Here is a 21,327-nt window from a genome sequence, read left to right on the forward strand (position 1 = left end):
TTTTTGTCACTTGTCCCCAGGGGGCCTGCTATCCTTCCTTCCTTCCTTCCTTCCTTCCTACCTCCCGCGCCCCCAAATATCATTTCTGGTTCCCTCCGCCCAGTAGCTATCCCACAAACATGAGTGTAGGTGAACCTGTCCAGGAAAGGGAGCCGCCAACCCTAGGCTCTACCATTTCTTTTGGGCTGTCTCTCAAGGTGAGAGAGAGCATTCCTACGAGGGACTGGCACAGCAACTTCGTCTCTTTCCCACTCGGCCTCAGTTTCCTCCCAAATGACGGGTCCGGCCCCTTCCAGCCCCAGCTCCCTCTGATGCTCGCAACTGTGTCCTTTCGCGTCGAAAACAACCCTCGGGCGTTGGACAAAAGCACCCACCCCCCTTGTTACCCTTGGAACCACAGCCCGCTTCCCTGGAACCCGGGCTGCACAGAGCTGGTCACATGAACTCGGGCTGTCTCTGGTGTGACGGGTTTCTGAGCTCCCTTTGTGCGCGCAGGTTTTGAAAGGGAACGACCCGGGTTCTGGGTTTGAGAGGAGCAGGGGGACCCGGCGGGAGGAAGAGGCTGTCGGAGCCAATCAAGCCGCCTCCAGACCCCGGCACGTCGCCTCGGCTGCGCGCGGCCGTTCGCGCTCGGCTCTCCCGCCCCCGGGTCTCGCCGAGGCCGCCGGGGAGGCGAGGACCCCAGGTGAGAGGCCGGCGGGCGGGGGGGGCCGGAGCGGGGCAGGCCGCGCGGCGCGGCCCGGGCTCCACGACGGGCTGGCCCGGGGCTCAGGGCGTGTCCGTCGCCGCCCGGCGGCTCGCTCGACACTGTTCGCTCCTACCGGCTGTAGATGGAGCTGTCTGGGTTCCTGCAGCCTCCGACGAGCCTCGGAGTGTTTCTCTTTAAACGGCCTGAGAGGGACATGCCTCCCAGGATGCAGTTTGTATCAACATGGCAGCTGCTGTGCAGCTCCCCTGCTGAAGAGGCGCCGGGACGGCAGCGCAGCTCGCAGCCGGGGCCGGGGCCGGAGCCGGGGTCGCAGCCGCGGCCGCACAGGGGCCGCGCGCGGGCCGGGGGCCGGTGCTGAGGGCCGGGGCCCAGCTCGCGGCCGGGGCGCAGCCCGCCCGGCCGCCCGCACCGCCGCGCGCCCCGCTCCGACGCCGCCGCCCGGCTCGGCCGCTCCGTCCCCGCCCGCCCCGAGCAGGCCGGGCCCGACGGCCGCGCGGCCCGGGCGGGGAAGGCAGGGCCGGGCGGGCGCCGCCTGCGGAGAGGCCGGGGGCCGGCCTGCGTGGGGCCGCGCGGCGGCGGCGGCGACTCCGGGCCGGGCCGGACAGCGCACGGCCATGGCCGAGGCGGCCCCGGCTCCGGTGAGGGCGGCCCGCGCGCGCACGGACGCGCGGACTCGGGGCCCGGGGGACGGCCTGCGCGTCCCGGGCTCGGCGGCCCGGCCTGGGGTCTCGGTAAGGGTCGGAGACGCCGCGACGTGGGGGCGGGGGGTGGGGGTGGGGGCCGGAGGGCTCGCGCGCCCCTTAACGGGGGGGGCTGCGGGATGGGAGCGGGGCCGAGGATCCGGCCGCCGTCCGGGCGAGGCTGCGGGGACGCCGGGGCCTGGCGCGCTCGCGGGCCCGGGGGTGGGCGCCCGGGGCGGCGCGCCTCGCTCCCTGCGGAGCCGGCGCTGCGTCCGTCGGGGTTGCCGCCGCACGTTTTCCGCAGAGCTCGCCCCCGCCGAGCCTCCCGCGGCCGGAGCGCGGCGCTGACGCGGCTCTCCCATTTCTCAGAGCGGAGACACTGAGGCACAGACGCCTGGCGGCGACCTGCCCGGCCTGCCCCAAGGTCACGTAGCGAGTCCTCCGTGGCCCGGTGCCCGCGTCCCCAGAAATGCCTGCCTTCCCGGGCGGCGGGCCTGGACGGGGAGGGGGCGGCTCTGGCGGCGGCCTCCCCTGGGTTCGGGCGGTGGGGGCCTGGCCCTCCGCGTGGTGGACGCGGCCCGTCGGGGGGGCGGGGGGGAGGTGACGGCGGGGTGAGCGGCCGGGCAGCGCCCAGCCCGGCGAGCGGCTGCGCAGCGTCGTGGGGAGCAGGTGACCCTCGGGCTCGGGCGCCTGGGCCTGCAGCCACTGTGTCTGGAGGGGGGCCCCCCGCCAAATTAGGGGTGTCGGGACGGATGGGGTCTGGGGAGCGAGCTCCTAAGGGCTTAGTGGCTGACGGTCTTGTGTAGTGGGCCATTCTTAAAAATCTCCCCGCAGACCTGCTCTTTGAAGATGCAGTGGCTGTGCTGGGGAGCAGGATTGCTGCATGGGAGTCAGCGTCTGTGAGCCTCAGTTTACTATCGTGGACAGGAAGGGGTCGGGATATATGCTTTTTAAAGAGCCTCCCGGCTCAATAAAAAAAAAAAATAAATATATAAATAATAATAATCCTCTCTTGGAAAATAAAATAATAAAATAAAATAAAATAAAATAAAATAAAATAAAATAAAATAAAATAAAATAAAATAAATAAAATGGAGATTTAAGAATGCCTACCTCTGGGCTTCAGTCTCCAGGGCCCTCGAGTGGTATATAATTCTGAGTTAACCACACTGGGTCACACAAGAAAATGGCATGGCTTGCTTTCTTTCTTTTTCTTTTTCTTTTTTTAAATAAATTTATATTAATGGTTATGTATATATATTTTTTCCTGCTAAGATGCATGTATCCTGGAGACCCATCCACTTGTGATACAGGAGGTAGGGAGGGTCGGTTAAATCCTATGATACGTGGTCCAGAATTCCACAAACACACACACACACACACACACACACACACACCCCAACAGTTTGAGAATGCCAGGTTATTAGTCTTAGATACTATATTTACAGCTCCATCCCTGTCTTTATGCTTTGGGTAAAATTAAGCCACAGGTTTATTGGTATAGAGGACATCATAGCAAGGGGTGTTATTTGGGGATGGAAAAGGGGGTATGCCCCCGTGTCCCCCTCATCCCTCTACAGTCTTCCGAATCTAAAAGTGGAGAGAGCCAGTCTAGTAAGAGAGCAAAGAAATGTTATTTTCCTTTAAGCTCTGATTAAACTAGTTGGTAAAGGTATCTACTCTGCTGGCTTTAGGTACTGTACTGGAGCTTCTCCCCATTGTTTTAGTTAAACCCCTGTATTACTCTGGGGGACTAACTTGGCCCCCCAGGGAATTCCCTTCTCCTATTAGTTGTAGGCAAATACCCTAACCCCCATCCATGGACAGGGTCATAATGACCCTATTGTGTTGCATTATGCTAGTCATTTCCCCTGTGTGAGGCCTCTGTCCCAGGGAGCTGTCCTGTCTGCCCTCACCTACTAAGAGTTGAGAGGTGGCTTAGTTGTTAAGGTTTAGAGGTCTGTGAACCACTTGAAAGTGTTTGAAGAATTTTGTGTGTGTGTGTGTGTGTGTGTGTGTGTGTGTGTGTTTTGAGGGGGAGAATTCACAACTTTCATTAGGTTTTCAAAAGGGTCCCTGATCCCAGCTTTAAGTGGAAATGCCTTTATGGACAGGGCCTCCCCCACTATAGAACCTCCCACAGGTCTTTGTTGAATCTCCAAGCCTCTCTGAATTTTAGAGGTAGAAAGGATTCAGAACACTTAACTGAGCTAAGCTGCTGCCTCTGTTGACAACCTACAGTGGAGGCAACCTACAGTGGAGGCTGAAAGGCCAGTCTCGGCAGCCAGCCCTCTCTGTGACCTTGGGCAGGTTAGTTGGCCCTCTCTAGGCTTCGGAGTCTTCATTATGCTAAGTGTGGGTAACAGTTCTCAGAGTCCTATTTCGTAGGGCTTCCTAAGGATTACGTGTGAGATCACCCTTTAAAATGCTTAACGCAGTTCACGGTGCACAGTAAATGCTGACTAACTGTTAGCTGTTATCTGACTAATTAGCTCTCACATCTGGTTAGCTGCAGAGCTACTGGATCATGCCACCTCAAAAATATTCCGCTTGAACGGGCCTTCAGTTTTCAATTCTTGGCTTGACAGCATGGTGCTGTCTCAGTGAAGGCCCTCATAAGTGAATGTATGAGCAAGTAAAGGAAAGAGAAGTGGTAGGAGATAGAAATAGGTTGAGAGGGCTCTCCTAGATGACCCAAGGAATGTCATTTACCCTAACATGTTTTTTCCCGTGACCCAATGATTTATACCATTCATTAATTCAGCAGACATTTATTGAGCACATACTGTATATCAGACTGGACAGCGGGGATGTGCTCACTTTCAAACGAAGAGAATGGGAATTTCGGTTGTATTAAAGGTTACTTGGACATGGCACAGTGATGGGCCATCAGCGCATTCGCTGAAGGAAGATTATGAGCAAATGGACAAACATGCTATAGAAGAACTTATATTGAGTTCCACTAAAGCTATTGATTGTCTGGATAAGTAAACACAGGGCTGGCCACTCAGAAGACCCTGGCTTCACCTCCCTGGCGACACAAGAATTCTCTCAACCTTGAGTGTGCAAGGTGGGGAACAGGGAGAGAGTGCGTAATGAAAATCCCCAAAGGAATTGGTCTTCATTCTGGTTCTTGTCCCCACCAATCCTGATGTGAGTCACAGAACTGGGGGGCTCCAGCCCCATATCCAGTCCCCCCGGGCCTTGGCTCCTCATTCCCCACCTCACCAACTGTAGGGAAGAGCTCAGACCACCAGCATACACCTGCTGCAGTGGACCATCTACCCCGGGGACTTGGGCTTCCATACAAGTGGCTGAATTGCCATCCGCTGGCCTGGCTCGGGCAAGGTGTCTCTCTTCCCATTTTGCTCATAGCAGGAGTCAGCCTGGGATGCCCAGAAGCGCATTTGGCCTCTCCAGGAGGGGCTGGGCCCATATAACATGTCTTAGAGGCAAACCTACACCATATAAATGCTCTGAGAAATTTGACTGATAAAGTCCACAATTCAGCTTTTACCAGAGAGTATGGAGAATGTAAGGTAATTGTGTGTTCCCATTCCTGGAAGAAGGGAGGGAAAGATAACACTGGGACTGCCTGCTGACACAAGTGGAAGCAGTGGGGCCAGATGTCGAGGTCACCTTTGAGGTAAGTCTTTTAAACAGCACTGGCCCCGCCGGAGCCTCCTCCCCCCTCGCTGGGAGTCTTGGGGTAGTAACAGTGCCTGGCGCTGACAAAATTCTGCTGTCGTTTTAGAGTTTTGTTGTATTTGATGCCCAGTGCTCAAACTCAGTGAGGAGGCAGATGTGTCAGCTACTGTCTTCGTTTTACGTGCAGGGACACTGAGAACAGAGAGGTCAAGTAACCAGGCAGCAATCGACACGCACAGGTCTGAGAGCCAAGGCCAGTGTCCTTACCCCTCTCGTCCACTCCTGGTCATGGGGATCCCTGGACATGTGTGTCATCAAGAAAGAGATGGCTCTCCCAACACAGAAGGTGGCATTGCCACCTTTTCTTTGTTATTATTAACAGTTTTATAATTGACCTCTGAATCCATGCTGGGTTCTCCAGAAGACATTCATGTCTGTGGAACATATCTTACTGCCCATGAACCTGCAGCCCCTTTTCTGTGGGTGCCTGTCTTTGGCATTTACTTTGTCAGCTGGAGACCATGGCCTTCAATCCTATCCTTTCTTTCCTTGAACACAGGTCCCACAGCTGGACATGGAGACCCAACGCCCATCACCTCCATCATTCCCCAGTGTTCTGCAAGAAGAAAGCCCCCGCCAGACCCCCACTGGACTCCCCCGAGATACTCTGTTCCAATCCCGTGTTCTTCCCCCCAAAGAAATTCCTTCTTCATCTCCTCCCATCCCCCGACAAGGCTCCCTATCCCAGACTCCCAAGCTAGAGACCTCTGGCCGAATGCCGCATGTTCTCCAGAAGGGACCCTCACTCCTGTATCCTGCCACTTCTGAGCAAGAGACTCATCTCCAGGGTTCCCTGACTTCCCAAGAAGAGACCCAGTATCCACCCCCAGCTGCTGCTGAACAAGAAATCTCACTTCTCTCCCACTCCACCCCCCACCAAGAGGCCCCACTCCACTCGCCTGAAGTTCCGGAGAAAGACCCCCTGACCCTTTCCCCCACGGTTCCTGAGACTGACATGGACGCCCTGCTTCAGAGCCCCGTTGCCCAAAAAGACACTCCCTTCCAGATCTCTTCTGCAGCCCAGAAGGACACGCCACTCCCGACAGCGGAGATCACCCGCTTGGCCGTGTGGGCTGCCGTCCAAGCGGTGGAGAGGAAACTAGAGGCCCAGGCCATGCGGCTCCTGACCCTGGAGGGACGGACCGGGACGGCCGAGAAGAAGCTGGCAGACTGTGAGAAGACGGCTGTGGAGTTTGCGAACCATCTGGAGAGCAAGTGGGTAGTGCTGGGGACCCTGCTGCAGGAGTATGGGCTGCTACAGAGGCGGCTGGAGAACATGGAGAACCTACTGAAAAATCGAAATTTCTGGATCCTGCGGCTGCCACCAGGCAGCAATGGAGAGGTCCCCAAGGTAAACCACTCCCAACTGGGGCTTCCCAAGCAGTGACCGGAATTGGCATGTGTTTTAGGAGTTTCATCTAAAAGAGGGAAGAAGAGATGGTTAAAAGGAAACAAATAGAGTGATACCTAGTTGCCAGCATTACTTCCCGAAGCTCAAGACATGCCAAAATCCAGTGATTTGTCCTGTTGATAAAGCCCTAGGGGAACAGATCAGAGAACCTGTTAGTGATCAGGGATGGTCCATTTGGAAGGGCATTCAGTTCACAAGAAGTGTGAATTGCTTAGCAGTTCACTGTCCAGGTGGACCGAGACCCTGGTGAAATGTTCCAGAGCTCTATCCTGCCTCACAATTTTTATCAGTTGACTTATGAATTATGTAAATGCCAGTAAAAATGTGATTCCAAGAGGTATCCTAAAAAACTAGAGAATAGTTAGGTTTTACTATTCCCAGAAGATTCTGAAAGAACTTGAATGTGGAGTGGTTTTCTTTCTAATTCTCTTGTGTGTTGTCCCTGAACTCAGCCTTATGTAGGGAAGAGACTTGGACTATATTCTCCAGGCCAGCATTTCTCAAATGTTACTGTGTGCTTGAATCACCTGGGGATCTTACTAAATGCAAAATCTGATTTAGGAGGTCTAGAGTGGGGCCTAGGGGTCTGCATTCTAGTACGTCCCCTGGTGCCATGTCTGCTGGTCTGCAGACCATGCTTTATAGCAGCAAGGATTATCCCATTAGACAGAAAGTGGACCAGCAAAATGAGGCCCTTTCTCTGTGAGGCCAGGACAGTACTGAAGTCAGGCCAGATTTCTAGAGAGGTCTGTGGTGAATACCTACATCCATGCCTTTGGGCCTTTCCCACTCCAGTCCTAAGAAGAGGTGTTTGAGCCAGAGCCGGCGGGGGGGTGTGGGGGGTGGCGTGGAGGGTAGGGGGAGTCATCTGTTGCCTTGGGATTTGGCAGCTGAGGGCCTGTGACTGCCTTCCACTTGGTCTAAGCTGAGCTTGTGTGTTTTCAGGTCCCCGTCACCTTCGATGATGTCGCTGTCCATTTCTCAGAGCAGGAGTGGGGGAACCTGTCTGAGTGGCAGAAGGAGCTCTATAAGAATGTGATGAGGGGCAACTACGAGTCTCTGGTTTCTATGGGTAAGGAGGAGGTTCACTCACGGTGGGGGGTTTCTGTGACCCTAGCCTGAGGCTCACTTGGAAACCGTGGGAATTTTGAACTCTAGTACTACCAATAATCAAAAACAAAGAAAATTGAATTTTAGAGCACACACTCAGAATAAATGCCCACATGTACTCGTGCAGCAGAGATGAGGACAACTGGTAGACAGAGGCACCACTCCACTGAGAAGCCGCTTACCCCAAAGTCTGTTCATTCTTGTTATTTTCATCAATAAGTATATTCAAGGAGGAAAACCTAGGAAAATATACTTTAGTTTTATATGTATCCTTTGCTCTGGTATGGGGAACTCTTTGGGCACACACAAAAAGTTAGAAAAACATTACATATGCAAGTTGGATAGAAACTTTGATTCTTGCTAGAACTATTAATTGTATATACACATACCTCCCTGTTAGGGCAACTCTTTTCTTTTTTTCTTTTTTTTTTTTTAACTCTTTTCTTTTTAACTCATATTTCTTCTTTTCTTTTTAAAGCGCATACATAGTTGTGAAAATTTAACAATTTAGATTTATACAGTATAGAGCAATCCCCACCCTCCCACTGGTACTGCCCTCCAGAGGTAACAGCCATGAACCCTTTGGCCTGCATTGTTTCTCATCTTCTTTTGTGCACATGCAAACAGACACATGAGGGCAGGTGCTTGTGTGGATACAATCTGTGGTTTGCACAAATGGGATCGGTCACTTAATCTCCTGAAGGATAGGCCCTAGACCACTTTCCATGTCTGCACATATAGGCCTGCTCAGAAAGACAGTGCAGCATTCCAGATGAGCCCCTGGGTGTTTGACCTTTCTGCTGTTGATGAGCAACACGCTGATTCCACCTTCTGCCCATCACAGAGTGCTGTAATCAGCATCTCTGTGTATCCATGTGCACTTACACAAGTATTTTGGTAGCACAGATTCCAGGGAGGAGGTCTGCCCAATGAAGACGATGCATATTTACAGTATGATGGCCACGTCCCCCAGAAGGCTGTGTATAATCACACTCCAGAGTATGGCAATGCCATCTCCAGGCCCTGACCTGACTTGATGTTCTTTTCTTTTAAATATTTGTCTTCTCTGATGGGTGAAAAATGACACCTCCTTATTTTAGAATGTATTTCTTTGATGATTAGTGAACTTCTGCATCTTTTCCTGTGTTTACTGGCCAGTTGCATTTCTTCTATGAATTACCTATTTATATTTGCTTTATTTTTATTTTTTTACTAATTATAGAGGCTCTTTATTATAATAATGGATGTTAACCATTTACAGAGGAGCCTTACATCTGACGAATATTTCGACTATTATGTGTGCGTGCATGCACCTCTGTGTTTCCTTCAAGCTTCTTCATCTTGTAACTTTATTTCCAGAGTTTTAAACTTCTTTTTTTTTTTTTTTTTTGATGTGAGGGACACTATTAGTATTTAGTATTTTAGCTTCTAGATTTTATCAGGATTCTTTTTTTTTTTACTCTGTAAAATTTCAAATCTCTCTTGTGCTTTTGGTATGAAAAGCCCAAGTAGGCATTGGCAACCTGTGAGCAACAGGATCCCTAGATGACAGGGGGCTAATTTCTGTGCGTGGGCAGGTGGCGCCCACTGCTGCTCCCACATGGGAGGCCGTGGTTAATGCACACATGTGTGCGGCTCCCCCTCACCCCAGCAACATGCATGCAGGCCCCCCATGCATGCATGCACAGGCCCACACACTGTGGTGACTAAGGAAGAGGGCTGGGAGGTTGACCCGTTTCTTTTCCAACATTACCACTGGGAGGGTGGCTACTCCTAGTGTCCCACTCATGCAGGTGATACCTTGACAACATCCAGTGTAACCTCACCACATAGTTTGTCTTCTTTCCTTCCTTCTGCCCAGACTATGCAATTTCCAAACCAGACCTCATGTCGCAGATGGAACGTGGGGAGAGGCCAACCATGCAGGAGCAGGAGGACTCTGAGGAAGGCGAGACACCCGCAGATCCCAGTGCTGGTGAGTGCTCCTGGGTGGCCCAGAGCTCTGCCTTCTGGATCTTTCATCACTCAGGAGGCCCAGCATGGGGTGTTGCAGTCCACAGTAGACCATGGAGGGCCGCTTTAGCAAGCTTTGTGCAGGAAGGAGGCCTACAGGTGCTAAGACCTGCCTGACACCTCCTTGACCCACCCCCCAGTGGCCCAAGTGGCTGGTAAATAAGAATGCCGTTGGGTCTCAGGGAGTTTTTGACAACACCAGGTGTCACCTCACTCTTTGCAGGAACCAAAACCAGAACTGAAAGAAAAGTGGTCATTTGTCAGGGTGCCAGTGACTGTGCCTCGTGGAGCTCTCCAGAGAAGGGCTGTATCTGGTCCCACAGCCAGTCAGTGGAGGGATAGTGGAGGGAGAGATTTTCCATGAAATGTTGTGTACTATGCAGGACAGTGTCTAGATGGGGCAGTTTGATGGAAGCAGCAGAAAGGTGCCCAGCAGGACTGGCCATGGGTCTCAAGTACAGACTCCAGCATCAGGTGCCTGCATTTGAATCCCGGCTTCCTTGCTCACTGGCAGGATGACTTTAGTGAACTCAGCCTTTTTGGAAGCTTGTTTTCCCCGCCTATAAAGTAGGATGGGTACTAAGCTGTAGGGCCTGATGTGGTGACTGGCATGTGCCAGCAGCCTTTGTCATTCTGCATGCAGCGTCATCCCTCCCCAGCCCACATGCTTGCCCCATGGGTGCTTTAGTGCTGCGTGGTCCATTTTCTGGAGCTCCTGCTTTGGAATTGCCTTTGGACTTGAATCTTCTACCTTGAAGGTCTACAGTGGAAGCTGATCCTTGTCCTTCACACCCAGACATCATGGGTGATCATATCTTTTGAAAAAGGATAATCTGGCTGGAGAACTCACTGGCACCAACAGCCAGGTCTTGTTATGAAGTAATGTCGTTGATCCTGGGACCTATCGACTGGCTCCTATCAGGAGGTCCAGAGACGTACAGAGTAATGTCAGCCCCGTGAACCAAGAGCCAAGGTAGCAGAGAGACAGAAGCCTGTGAAAAAATAAGTGTTAGTGTCTTTCAGAGAAATCCAGTGTCTTTACTTTCTAGAGATTTGCCTAGAGATTTAAATGGATAGTAGAGGCTGATGTGAGTTCATTCTGGCAGACAAAAAAGGTGATTTAAAGGCAGGTGAGACTGGGGACTTGGGGACAGAGAATGGCATGTGGCAGGATGTCCTTTTGTTTGGAAGAAAATAAGTGTATCCACAAAGTTTGGCCACAGCCAAAAACAAGGGTCACATGGGAAGAAGAGAACGATTCAAAGCAGAAGAAATAAGAAAGCAGGCCTGGGAGGCAGAGGATGAGAATATGGGAGGGTAGCTAATGGTAAATACCCTAATATCCAGCCTAATGTCCCAGTGGGGGTTTGTGGTCTAGGTGCTGCTCCTCTAGCATCCTCTCAGTAGCGCTGGGACGACACTGATCCCCTTCCCCTGTGTGCTGGTTCACACCCTCGTCACAGATGGGCCTCCCACAGACTAGGGCCAAAATCGAAAGCAAATAACCTCAACCCACTCTGCCTCAGGCCCAGTTTGTTCTGGCACACGCACGTCCACGGCCTGAGCTTCTGTGGGAAGTGGTAACCTCACAGAGGCTGCCTTGTAAGGCTGGAATGTTCCATTTGTTCTACTGACTATCTCCAGCCACTCGGGGCCCAGGCAAGAGGGAGGACGGGGAGGACATGGGAACCCCCGCCACACAGGGTTGGCTGTAAGCTTGCACCTCTGTGTGAAACCAGAGACCCTAGCTTCTGTATAGTAGGACTGTCCTGTGAATCTATGGCTATCAGAGCCCCAAACATGCCAGCGGTAACCTGTCTGCTCTCAGGTCTTCTCCCTTAGAAGGGTGGCTGCAGAACCAGTGCCAGTCTGATACCGACGGGGAAGAGCCTGGAACGTTGAGAATTTTAATAATTTCAAGTACACTGCACGTGACGATTTTATGAACTGGCTAAGTGAATTCAGTAAACTATTATTTATGGTTTGGATCCCTAAGGGCAAGGAGATCCAAAAATGATTCAGATACAATTCTGCTCTCAAAATACTCAGAGCAGGGGCTCCCATTCATGGCCCTTGAAGGTGGGTAATGGAGTAAAAACAAACCTGAAGGCGTGGCTAGAAATCCAAGGTGTTAGTCTTTTTGAAAAGCAGTTGAATATTTTTTAGTCTTTTTTTTTTTTTTAATCTTAAACTATGTTTTAAATTTTTTAAATGTTCATATGCTTGACTTAAGAATTTCCTTTCTGAGAGTCTGTAGCATGGAAAAGAATCTGAACTATGGATTAAGATGGACAGGTATTACATTATGATAGACTCGTAGCCACTAAAATCATAAATGAAGTTGTTTTTCCATATGTGTCATTTGTATGTTTATTATTTAGTTCATTGAGTATTTTGGGGGGGCCAAGTACTATGTCAAGAGAATGATAATAATAACTACCCCCACACACTCACATATAAAATTATAAAGAGCAGCGGTAGTGCTGTGAAGGTGAGCACCCAGGCCAATGAGACACCCGGTGTGGAAGACTTTCCTGCCCTGGGACAACAGAAGAGGCCTCTTTGAGGAAGTAGAATTTTTAGTGGAAATCTAAAGGGCAATTAGGAGCTCCAGTGACCCCGAGGAGAACTCACTGGAGGGAGGAAAGTCTGGAAGCCTAGAGACCAGTGGAGACTCCGTAGTCCAGGCAGGCGACATGGCACAGGCCAGGAAGGAAGTGTGTATCCCCGGGGACCTGTTTTAGTGGTAGGGGCTTCAAGGGACTTGCGATGGGCAGGTGTTGGCAGGGAGGCACACCCCTGCCTATGCAGCAGTAGGATGCTGGGTAGAGGACCCCAGGAGGTGCAGAGCTGGAGAAACAGCAAGAACACGTCAGGCTTGAGATCCGTGGGGGGTCTCCAGGAGAAAGTGTTGAAGAAGCAGTAGAATAAAAACTTAAAAACTGAGAGATCTGAGCTAGAGACAGATATCTGGGCCTTGATAGCATCGACCCAGTCCAGAGAAGAAGAGAAAGAGGCCATGCCCTTGGAAGGCCTGACTTAGAGCAGATTCAGAGATCTGGAATATATTGGTCTGAGTGGGGCCCAGGTGTTGGTATGCTTCCAAATGCTTCCACTATGATCCTAACACACAGCCGGGGCTAAAGACCACTGTTGTAGGATTTGGAGAAGGAGGGAAGAAACAGAGGAACCAAAGGAAACAGGAGTGGTCAGAAAGGTAGCAAGAAATGAGGATAGCCAGGGCACCTGGCTGGCTCAGTCATACAGCATGCGCAATTAGGATAGTGCATCGCTGGGCATTTCAGAGAAGAGTGTCTCCAGAAGGAGGGAGTATGATCAACCATGCTAAATCCTGCAGTGTGGTTTTAGTAAGGCGAAGACTGACGTATCACCGGATCTGCAGGTTGGCAACACCAGTGACCTCAGCAAGAGCAGCGTTGGTGGTGCGATGGGGTGGAAGCCCTTTGGAGTGGGTTGAGGGGAGGATGGGAGGCGAGGGAGGCAGCACACATCATCAGCTGTTTCAGGTTTAGCTGTGAGTGGGGAGTGGAAATACCGGGCAGTAGCTGGGGGTGGGGGTGGGGGTGGGGATCTTATTTGCTTAAGATGGGGATTGCTAACACCAGTGTGAAGTGCTGATGGCAGTGATCCAGTTGATAGGGGAAGTTAATGAAGTAGAAATGGAAAATGTAAATGTAACATGAAGTCTGTGATGTAAACAAAAGATAGGGAAAAACTGAATGGAAACATAATGAAATCGTATCTCTTTATGCTTTGTAGAATGTTCTGAAATAAGTATGTATTATTTCTTATTCAGTAAAAATAATTTTTAAAAAACCACAATGCATGAAGAAAGGCTTCGAGTTAAAGATGGCAGGTTGAACATGTGTTTACTCCTACCTCCCAGAATCCTCCTAAAGCAAGAGCGAAGGGACTTGTAAAAGGAATGAACCAGGAGACGACAGCAACCACATTCTGGAAGCCTAAAAGCAGATGACTGGGTGATTACTGATTTAGAAAGCTAAATCCAAAATTGGTATTGAGGAAAGCAGAAAAGAAACTCAATTTGCACTCCACCCCTAGCCCCTACTCAAGACTTGGAATGAGCCTTACCGGAGACGCTAGGTATCTCTAGAAATGAGGGCAAGGTGCAGTTAAAAACAGGATGGGTGAGACATCTTGCAGAGAAGCATGTGAGCACTACCATGTCCCCTCCACAGCCTCCCTGAGTCCGTATAGCCAGCATCTGCCTCTCCCAGCCCCAGTAGATAGCCGAGGCTTCTCTGGAGAAGCCAGATGAGAGAATGTCTGAACTCGGACACCAGGCACAGTGGAGGGTGGAGCACCATGCTGAAAACAAGAGAATAAGAGGAGTATGATGTGCAGATACTGAGATCTCCAGCCTTCATGCCTAACTTGGCTCTCAAGCGATGGAGCATCTGGGATGGAACCCCCAGGGAGCATGCTGGACAAGTCTTGCCCAGACACTTTGGGGACCAGAACGAGGTACCTCCTCATGAAATGACTCAGCAGAGCCATCCTACTGGGAAACCCTTCCCTAGCAAGCCCTACCTAAATGCACCAAACTTTTAGTCTCTTTGGAGTATTTTAATTTTAATACAGACAACCAAGAACCACAGACATTTGGGAAAAGCCTCTCATATACAGAGACCAAAGGAAAAGAAAGCAGAAAAAGTAAATTTGAAAGAAACCATGCAGAGAGATTTTTAAAACTATGCTTAAATATATACATATATGCTTGTATAATATTTATAACATATATGTATTTCACATTCCTTAAAGAGATGAAAGAAGTGAATACATCCATGATCCAAAAGTATAATGCTTATTATAAAAAAAAAATAGAAAAGAACTCTTGGAATTTAGAAATAATACAAATTAAAAAGTGTTAGAAGATAAAGTTGAGTACCTGTCCCAGAAAATAGAGCAGAAAGACAAAAGAAATAATGAAAGAATCTTAAGGGATCCCTGGGTGGCGCAGCGGTTTGGCGCCTGCCTTTGACCCAGGGCGCGATCCTGGAGACCCGGGATCGAGTCCCACGTCGGGCTCCCGGTGCATGGAGCCTGCTTCTTTCTCCCTCTGCCTATGTCTCTGCCTCTCTCTCTGTGTGTGTGACTATCATAAATAAATAAAAATTAAAAAAAAAAAAAGAATCTTAAAAGACAAAAGAAATAGTGAAAGAATCTTAAAAAGTAAAGGTTGGAACTCCAAATAATAAGAATATCAGAGAAAAAAGAAAAGAAAAGCAAATATAGGGAGGAGGGAATTAGCATGAAATAATTCAAGGAAAATTCTCAGCACTGGAAGACCGGTTTACCAGATTGAAAGAGCCCAGCAGCCTCCCTCGCCTCCCATCCTCCCCTCAACCCACTCCAAAGAGCTTCCACCCCATCGCACCACCAACGCTTCTCTTGCTGAGGTCACTGGTGTTGCCAACCTGCAGATCCAGTGACACGGCAGACCCCTGCCTTAGATACTTCAAGCAAGAAGTTTCGGAGCAAGCGAGGACAAAACAATCTTATAAGTTTCCGAGGGGTAGGGAGGGCCAGTGGAGGGGAGGGAGTTCATACAAAGAACAAGAATTAGAATAGCCTTGGACTTTTCAACGATATTGGAGAAGACAATAGAGCAATACCTTTAAAAGTCTCTAAATTTTAAAATTGGAAAATATTTTCTGACCATTCTAGAGTTTTATATCAGTCAGACTATTCTCATTAAATGTGAGAGATGAAATCGACATTCTCAAGGTCACCCGTGCACCTTTCCTCAAACTGGGGGAGGCGCTTTGCTGAAATGAAGAAGCACACCAAGAAAGAGGTGTCAGGAGCTCCAATACAAGCAAGGCGAGAGCAATCCCCAGGGTGCTGCCCAAGGGGGAGCCCAAGAAGACAGCTTTGTACCTGGAGGCAACCAGTCCAGACTGGAGCACATCAGAAAATTGTGAAAAATTTTTTCTCCGAAGAGATGAAATTAAGAAATACCCATTCTGTCTGAATGTTTTGAGGAGAGGCTTACAGAAAGGGTGGGAGAGTTTGGAGCTGACTTAATGAAAATAGTAAGCTAAGCCAAGGAAAAAATTATAAACCCCAGGGAAGACAAAAAGTTTCCCCAGACATAGAAAAATAACTGTAGTATACTACCCACTTCAATTTTATGTAACATTTATGTAATCTAATAATGTAAATGCTCAGTATTAATCCAACCAGAAATGCAAACTAAATTGGAATGATCAGGGATTCGGAAGTCGACAGGTGATGTTTACCATGAAAATTCAATGAATAGCAATAGGAGTATGTTCCTTAGAGTTATGAAGGGAAATGACCAAAGAATCAACTAGAGGAATTGGAAGAGTTGCCCCTAAGGAGCAGGAAATATGGGTTGGAAGTGGGAAGAGAGCTTTTTAAAACAACTTTTGAAAAACTAATGCTCAGCCTGTGTGCATATATAACTTTTTAAAAAGATTTTATTTATTTCAGGGAGAGTGAGCAAGCATGAGCAGAGGGGAGGGGTCAAGGCAGAGGGAGAAGCAAACTCTGTGCTGAGCAGGGAGCCCAACACAGGGTTCAATCCCAGGACCCCAGGAACATGACCTGAGCCAAAGGCAGATGCTTAACCGACTAAGCTATCCAGGCACCCCCATATATAACTTTTTAAAAAAAGATTTCAAAAATCTTTTGAAAATTGGGGCACTTGGCTTGCTCAGTCCAAAGAGTGTGTGACTCTTGGTCTCAGTGTCTTGAGTTCGAGCCCCATGTTGGGTGTAGAGATTACTTAAATAAAAAAAAAAATTTTTAATTTATTTTTTATTGGTGTTCAATTTACTAACATACAGAATAACCCCCAGTACTCGTCACCCATTCACTCCCACCCCCCGCCCTTCTCCCCTTCTACCACCCCTAGTTCATTTCCCAGAGTTAGCAGTCTTTACATTCTGTCTCCCTTTCTGATATTTCCCACACATTTCTTCTCCCTTCCCTTATATTCCCTTTCACTATTATTTATATTCCCCAAATGAATGAGAACATGTAATGTTTATCCTTCTCCGACTGACTTACTTCACTCAGCAAAAAATTTTTAAATGCATTAAATAAAGACTTTAAAAATAAATATGCCAAAAATTTTAAAAATCTAACAGAAAGTACAGCCATAAAACGGTTGGAAAGCCAACGTCAACCATCATTTCTCTGCTTTCAGCTGGTGGAAAAAGTTAATGTGACAACACTGGTTTTTACTGTCTAGTAAAATGCAAAGTTTCATCAGCATAACTCAAAAAAGAATAAATGCAGAGAGAGTGAAAATCCCACACAATTCTCTCTCAAGACAACACTTTATTCCTTCCAATTTATGAGCATATGGTAATACACACACACACACACACACGGCTTTAATTATATAAGTAATACATAAATAAATTCTCATTGTAAGAAAATCCAACAATGTAGAAGTACATTGGCAACTTGCTTTTTAATTACATATCTTCAACATCTTTACATGTCAGAATATATAAATCTCTTTTCTTAGTAGCGGATTGTAGTATCCTATGTATTGACCTCATAATTTATTTAAATGAATTCCCATTGATGTACATTTAGAGTGTTTACAAGTTTCAATTCTTCATGAAAGATCCTTTATAAGTAAATCTTGTGTACTTCTCAAAACTTATTTAGATGTAGACTTTCTTGGGATGCCTGTGTGGCTCAAGTTGGTTAAGCATCTGCCTTCAGCTCAGGTCATGACCTCAGAGTCCTGGGATGGATCTCGAGCCCTGAGCCCTGAGCCCTGAGCCCTGAGTCGGCTCCCTGCTCAGCAGGGAGTCTGCTTCTCCCACTACCTCTGCCCCTCCCTGCCCCTCCCCCACACATGCACATGCATTCTCTTACTTTCTCTCAAGCAAATAAATAAAATCTTAAAAAAAAAAAAAAAAAGTAGACTTTCTGGGCCAAAGGATATACCCATTTAAAAATTTGATACAGGGCACCTGAGTGGTTGAGGCCAGGTCGTGGCCTTTGGCTCAGGTCGTGATCCTGGGGTCTTAGAATCGAGTCCCACATCGGGCTTTACTGATCACCAGGATGTTTTATTTTATTAATTATCTTCTGATCATTGTCCTTTTGGATTATTCATCTTTTTATTATTAGCTTGTAAAAGCTTTTTATTTTTTGTAAAATATTTTTAAAAGTTAAAGATATCAGCTCTTTTCTCATGTATATGAATATGTTTTTGAATATATGGTTTACCTTTGTATTTGTGTGTGTGGTATGACTATTTTAAATTTTTATATGTTTGAATTTATCAATTTTAAGTTTCTATATATTCAAATTTACCCATAACCTTTTTTTGGTCTGGGTTTCGTATTAAGTGTAGAAATACTTAGCCCCTTATTCAGTATATGATTATAGTTCTTGAGCCTATGAGCTTTTCAAAAACCTCTAAAAATATTTGAAATCTGAAGTAAAATATTTCTTGCTCCAGAAAACAAAAGGAAAATTGCAAAATGCAAACAGTTAAGTATTTTAACTAAGTGTCTGCAAATATAACATTATATCAGCTTCATTAACTATTAAATGTAGTGCTCACAAACACATGATACATTTGGAAACAATTTGTAGGATAAATTTTTTTTCCCATCTTGCAAGAGTTCTCAGGAAGAAATATAATTACAGAGATCACAAGCCAAGCACAAATTAAATAAGTTCCTCATCACCCAACAATGTCAAGGCAGAGCTACAGAAATTGTTTCAAAAAGATTTACACCTAAAAAAAAAAAAAAAAGATGTACACTTAAAAATGAGAGTTGGTATGTGTTGGGCACATGTAATGTCTGCTATGATGGGCCAGACAGCCTCTAGAAGGAGGATCTGAAGTCCCAGAGGGCTAGGCACAGCCACTTTCTCAGCTCAGAGTTGTAAAAAAAAAGTAAAGGAGGTGGTTTTTTTCCCTAATAGTAGTATGATTTCATTATTTGTATCTAAATTTGTGGGGTTTTTAAATTTTTATTTATTTATGATAGAGAGAGAGAGAGAGGCAGAGACACAGGCAGAGGGAGAAGCAGGTCCCATGCACCGGGAGCCCGACATGGGATTCGATCCCGGGTCTCCAGGATCGTGCCCTGGGCCAAAGGCAGGCGCCAAACCGCTGCACCACCCAGGGATCCCTAAATTTGTGTTTTATCAGTAATTCATTTTGATGTGAAGATTGTTTTCTTATTGGGAAGCCAGTTGTCCCCACTCTATCCATTCATTTCCACTCCATTTATTTAAAACTTTCCCCCACTGGTTTCAAATTCTACCTTTGATCACAAACTATATTCCTGCAATATACGTGCCTTTTGTTTTTTTTTTTTAAGATTTTATTTATTAACGAGAGACACACAGAGGCAGAGAGATAGGCAGAGGGAGAAGCAGGCTTCCTAAGGGGAGCCCGATGTGAGACTCGATCCCAGGACCCCGGGATCACACCCTGAGCAGAAGGCAGATGCTCAACCACTGAGCCACCCAGACATCTCATCCTTTTTTTTTTTTTTTTTTTTTTAATGGGAGAACAAACGACTGCTTATAAATGCAATTTGATTGTCAATACTCCTTCAAAAGTTGTTTAGGGTGGGGAAAACTTTTTGGTGAGAGACAACTGGCTTCCCTACTGTCCAACAAGTGGAGGAGAGGGGCAAAAATGTGTAAATACAGTACATTTCAAGGGGGAAGAAGTAAACGCCATAGAGAGGAGCACAGTTCTGTTCAGCTGAGAACATTGTAAGAGGTTGAGCAGAGTGAGGTCTTGAAGTAGGGGCGGGTACTGGAAGGCAGTGGTCTTCAAGCTGGAGTACCAGTGCCCTTGAGGTCCAAGGAGACTTTCCAAGAGGGATATGCCATAGCTGGCTTTGAGAGTTCAATAAATCCTTAGTCAATCTGTTCTCATTCTTAAAACTCCTCAATGAGAGCACACAACACATAGAGCCCCTGTGATGCTCATCCTCACCAATCACATCCCTCACCCATCCCCAGCTGATGAAGGAGTTCTTTCTCCGAAGTAGAAGAAGCCCTCTGGGTTACAGAGACGGTCCAGCTCGCAGGGGTACAAGACCACAAGTGCAGCGCCCTGGGGCCTGGATGGCAAATTCTTTTGCAAGTTAGATCATTTGCAATACTTTGCTTTCAACAAAATTGAAAACGAACCTAATTAAGTTGTCAGCTAATAGGTCATTAGAAACAATTTTTGATGATATGTTAACCATGTGCTTTCATAGCATTATAATTCAGAACAAATTCAAAGAATCAAGTGATGATTCTGTAACAAAGCTCCTGCCAGCCCATCTATATATCTATGTAAATGAGCTTCCCCCATGCTTGTATTTATGAAAACGAAAAATAGGAACAGATTTTATTCCGAACTCTCGTCTCAATCAAGTAATAAAGAATATTCATTCTCAGATAAGCAAACTAATTGGAAGAAAAAAAATTCCTCTCCATCTTTGTAAGAGCCATTTCCAATGTCTTCGGTGTTCTGTCTTGAGTGACTGTGCATCATTCGTTAGTAACAATAACGAAGGATAACTTAAGCCAGGAAAACAATCAACACTTAGAGCCCCATGGTTATTAGAAATGAAAGCAAAATTAAGCTTTCAATTTACATACACATTTTTGTGGCAGAGTGGTAGACGAGGAAATCAGTAAAAGGCTGCTGAACATAAAAATATGTTCTATTCGGATAAAATTCTGTGGGCAAAGTGGGAATGGAAATAGAAGTTCACGGTGAAAAGGAATGATATAAAAATTTCAACTATCAAAGAAGAACTTGTTTTTGTATTTTTTAAGTGAATAATGGTGGGTTGAAAATTGCTGGGGTTCTCAGATCCCACTGGTGATGTTAAAAAGTGACAAAAGAGTTTATTTTAAACCATTAATATTTACCATACTCCAGAAATTACATCTTTTGCAGTTACTGACGCATTTTATATGTTTATTCAAAAACGTGCAAAGGAGCGCTTAGTTTTTAAAAAGTGCTGTAGGGAGGAGGCACAAAAATATTTTCCGGAGTTTGTGAGGTCAGGGAAGGTATTTCTCTGACGCTGGAGTCATGGTGGTGCTTATGGCTCTAGCGCGGAGACAAGTATTTGCAGAGGGAGGAGCCCAGTGGCCAGAGGGATGCAGCAGGGCTCAGGGAGCCAGCAGAGGGCGGGTCTCTGCTTCTCCCCAGGAGGGAGAGAAAAGGGGGACAGCAGGACAACTGTGAGCTAGAGCAGGAGCAAGGCAGGGATGTGAGTGAGGGTGACTTCCTCTTTTTTGTGAGGCAGAGATTAGGATGAAGATGTTTTGAAGACTTGGTTGTGGGGAAGGCAGGCAGGGTCCGAGTTCAAAGCTGTAGATAAGGCATCGGGGGCCATCAGAGCTGCTCTGCTACTCCACACAGTTGGTTGGAGATTGGGTGGCTGCTCAGAGGAGAATTCAAGCATTCTTGAATTCTCAGAGAGAACCCGGTTTTGGGTCCCAGGGCATCAGCTGCTAGCATCCTGAGTGGATCTGATTTCCCGGCTTTTAGCTTGGGGATCGTGAGCAGGTGTAGTTAACAGCGAGGAGGCTTCCCAGGAGCACGGACTGTTGGCTTTGTTTATGAGTTTCCTGGTTTCTTTTCTCTTTCCACAGCACTTATCACCTTCTGACACACCATATAACTTATT

The 21,327-nt window shown here is 47.5% G+C and overlaps 1 protein-coding gene across 4 annotated transcripts in view; it reads left to right on the forward strand.

Moving 5' to 3' along the window:
* The first annotated feature begins 544 nt into the window (after positions 1-544).
* ZNF777 (zinc finger protein 777) overlaps positions 545-21,327 on the forward strand; it is a 28,077-nt gene continuing 7,294 nt past the window's right edge. The window contains exons 1-4 of one of the 4 annotated variants that reach the window (XM_072777121.1): positions 545-685; positions 5,597-6,448; positions 7,454-7,580; positions 9,480-9,593. In XM_072777121.1, the coding sequence (XP_072633222.1) occupies positions 5,612-6,448; positions 7,454-7,580; positions 9,480-9,593 (1,078 nt within the window). In that variant the 5' untranslated portion in view covers positions 545-685; positions 5,597-5,611. Of the gene's footprint in view, positions 686-1,310; positions 1,441-3,384; positions 5,036-5,065; positions 5,277-5,596; positions 6,449-7,453; positions 7,581-9,479; positions 9,594-21,327 lie in introns of those variants that run through there. The other 3 variants (XM_072777118.1, XM_072777119.1, XM_072777120.1) reach the window with 3 other exon arrangements.

This window comes from Canis lupus, chromosome 15 (assembly GCF_048164855.1).
Source record: "Canis lupus baileyi chromosome 15, mCanLup2.hap1, whole genome shotgun sequence".
Lineage (NCBI taxonomy): Eukaryota > Metazoa > Chordata > Mammalia > Carnivora > Canidae > Canis > Canis lupus.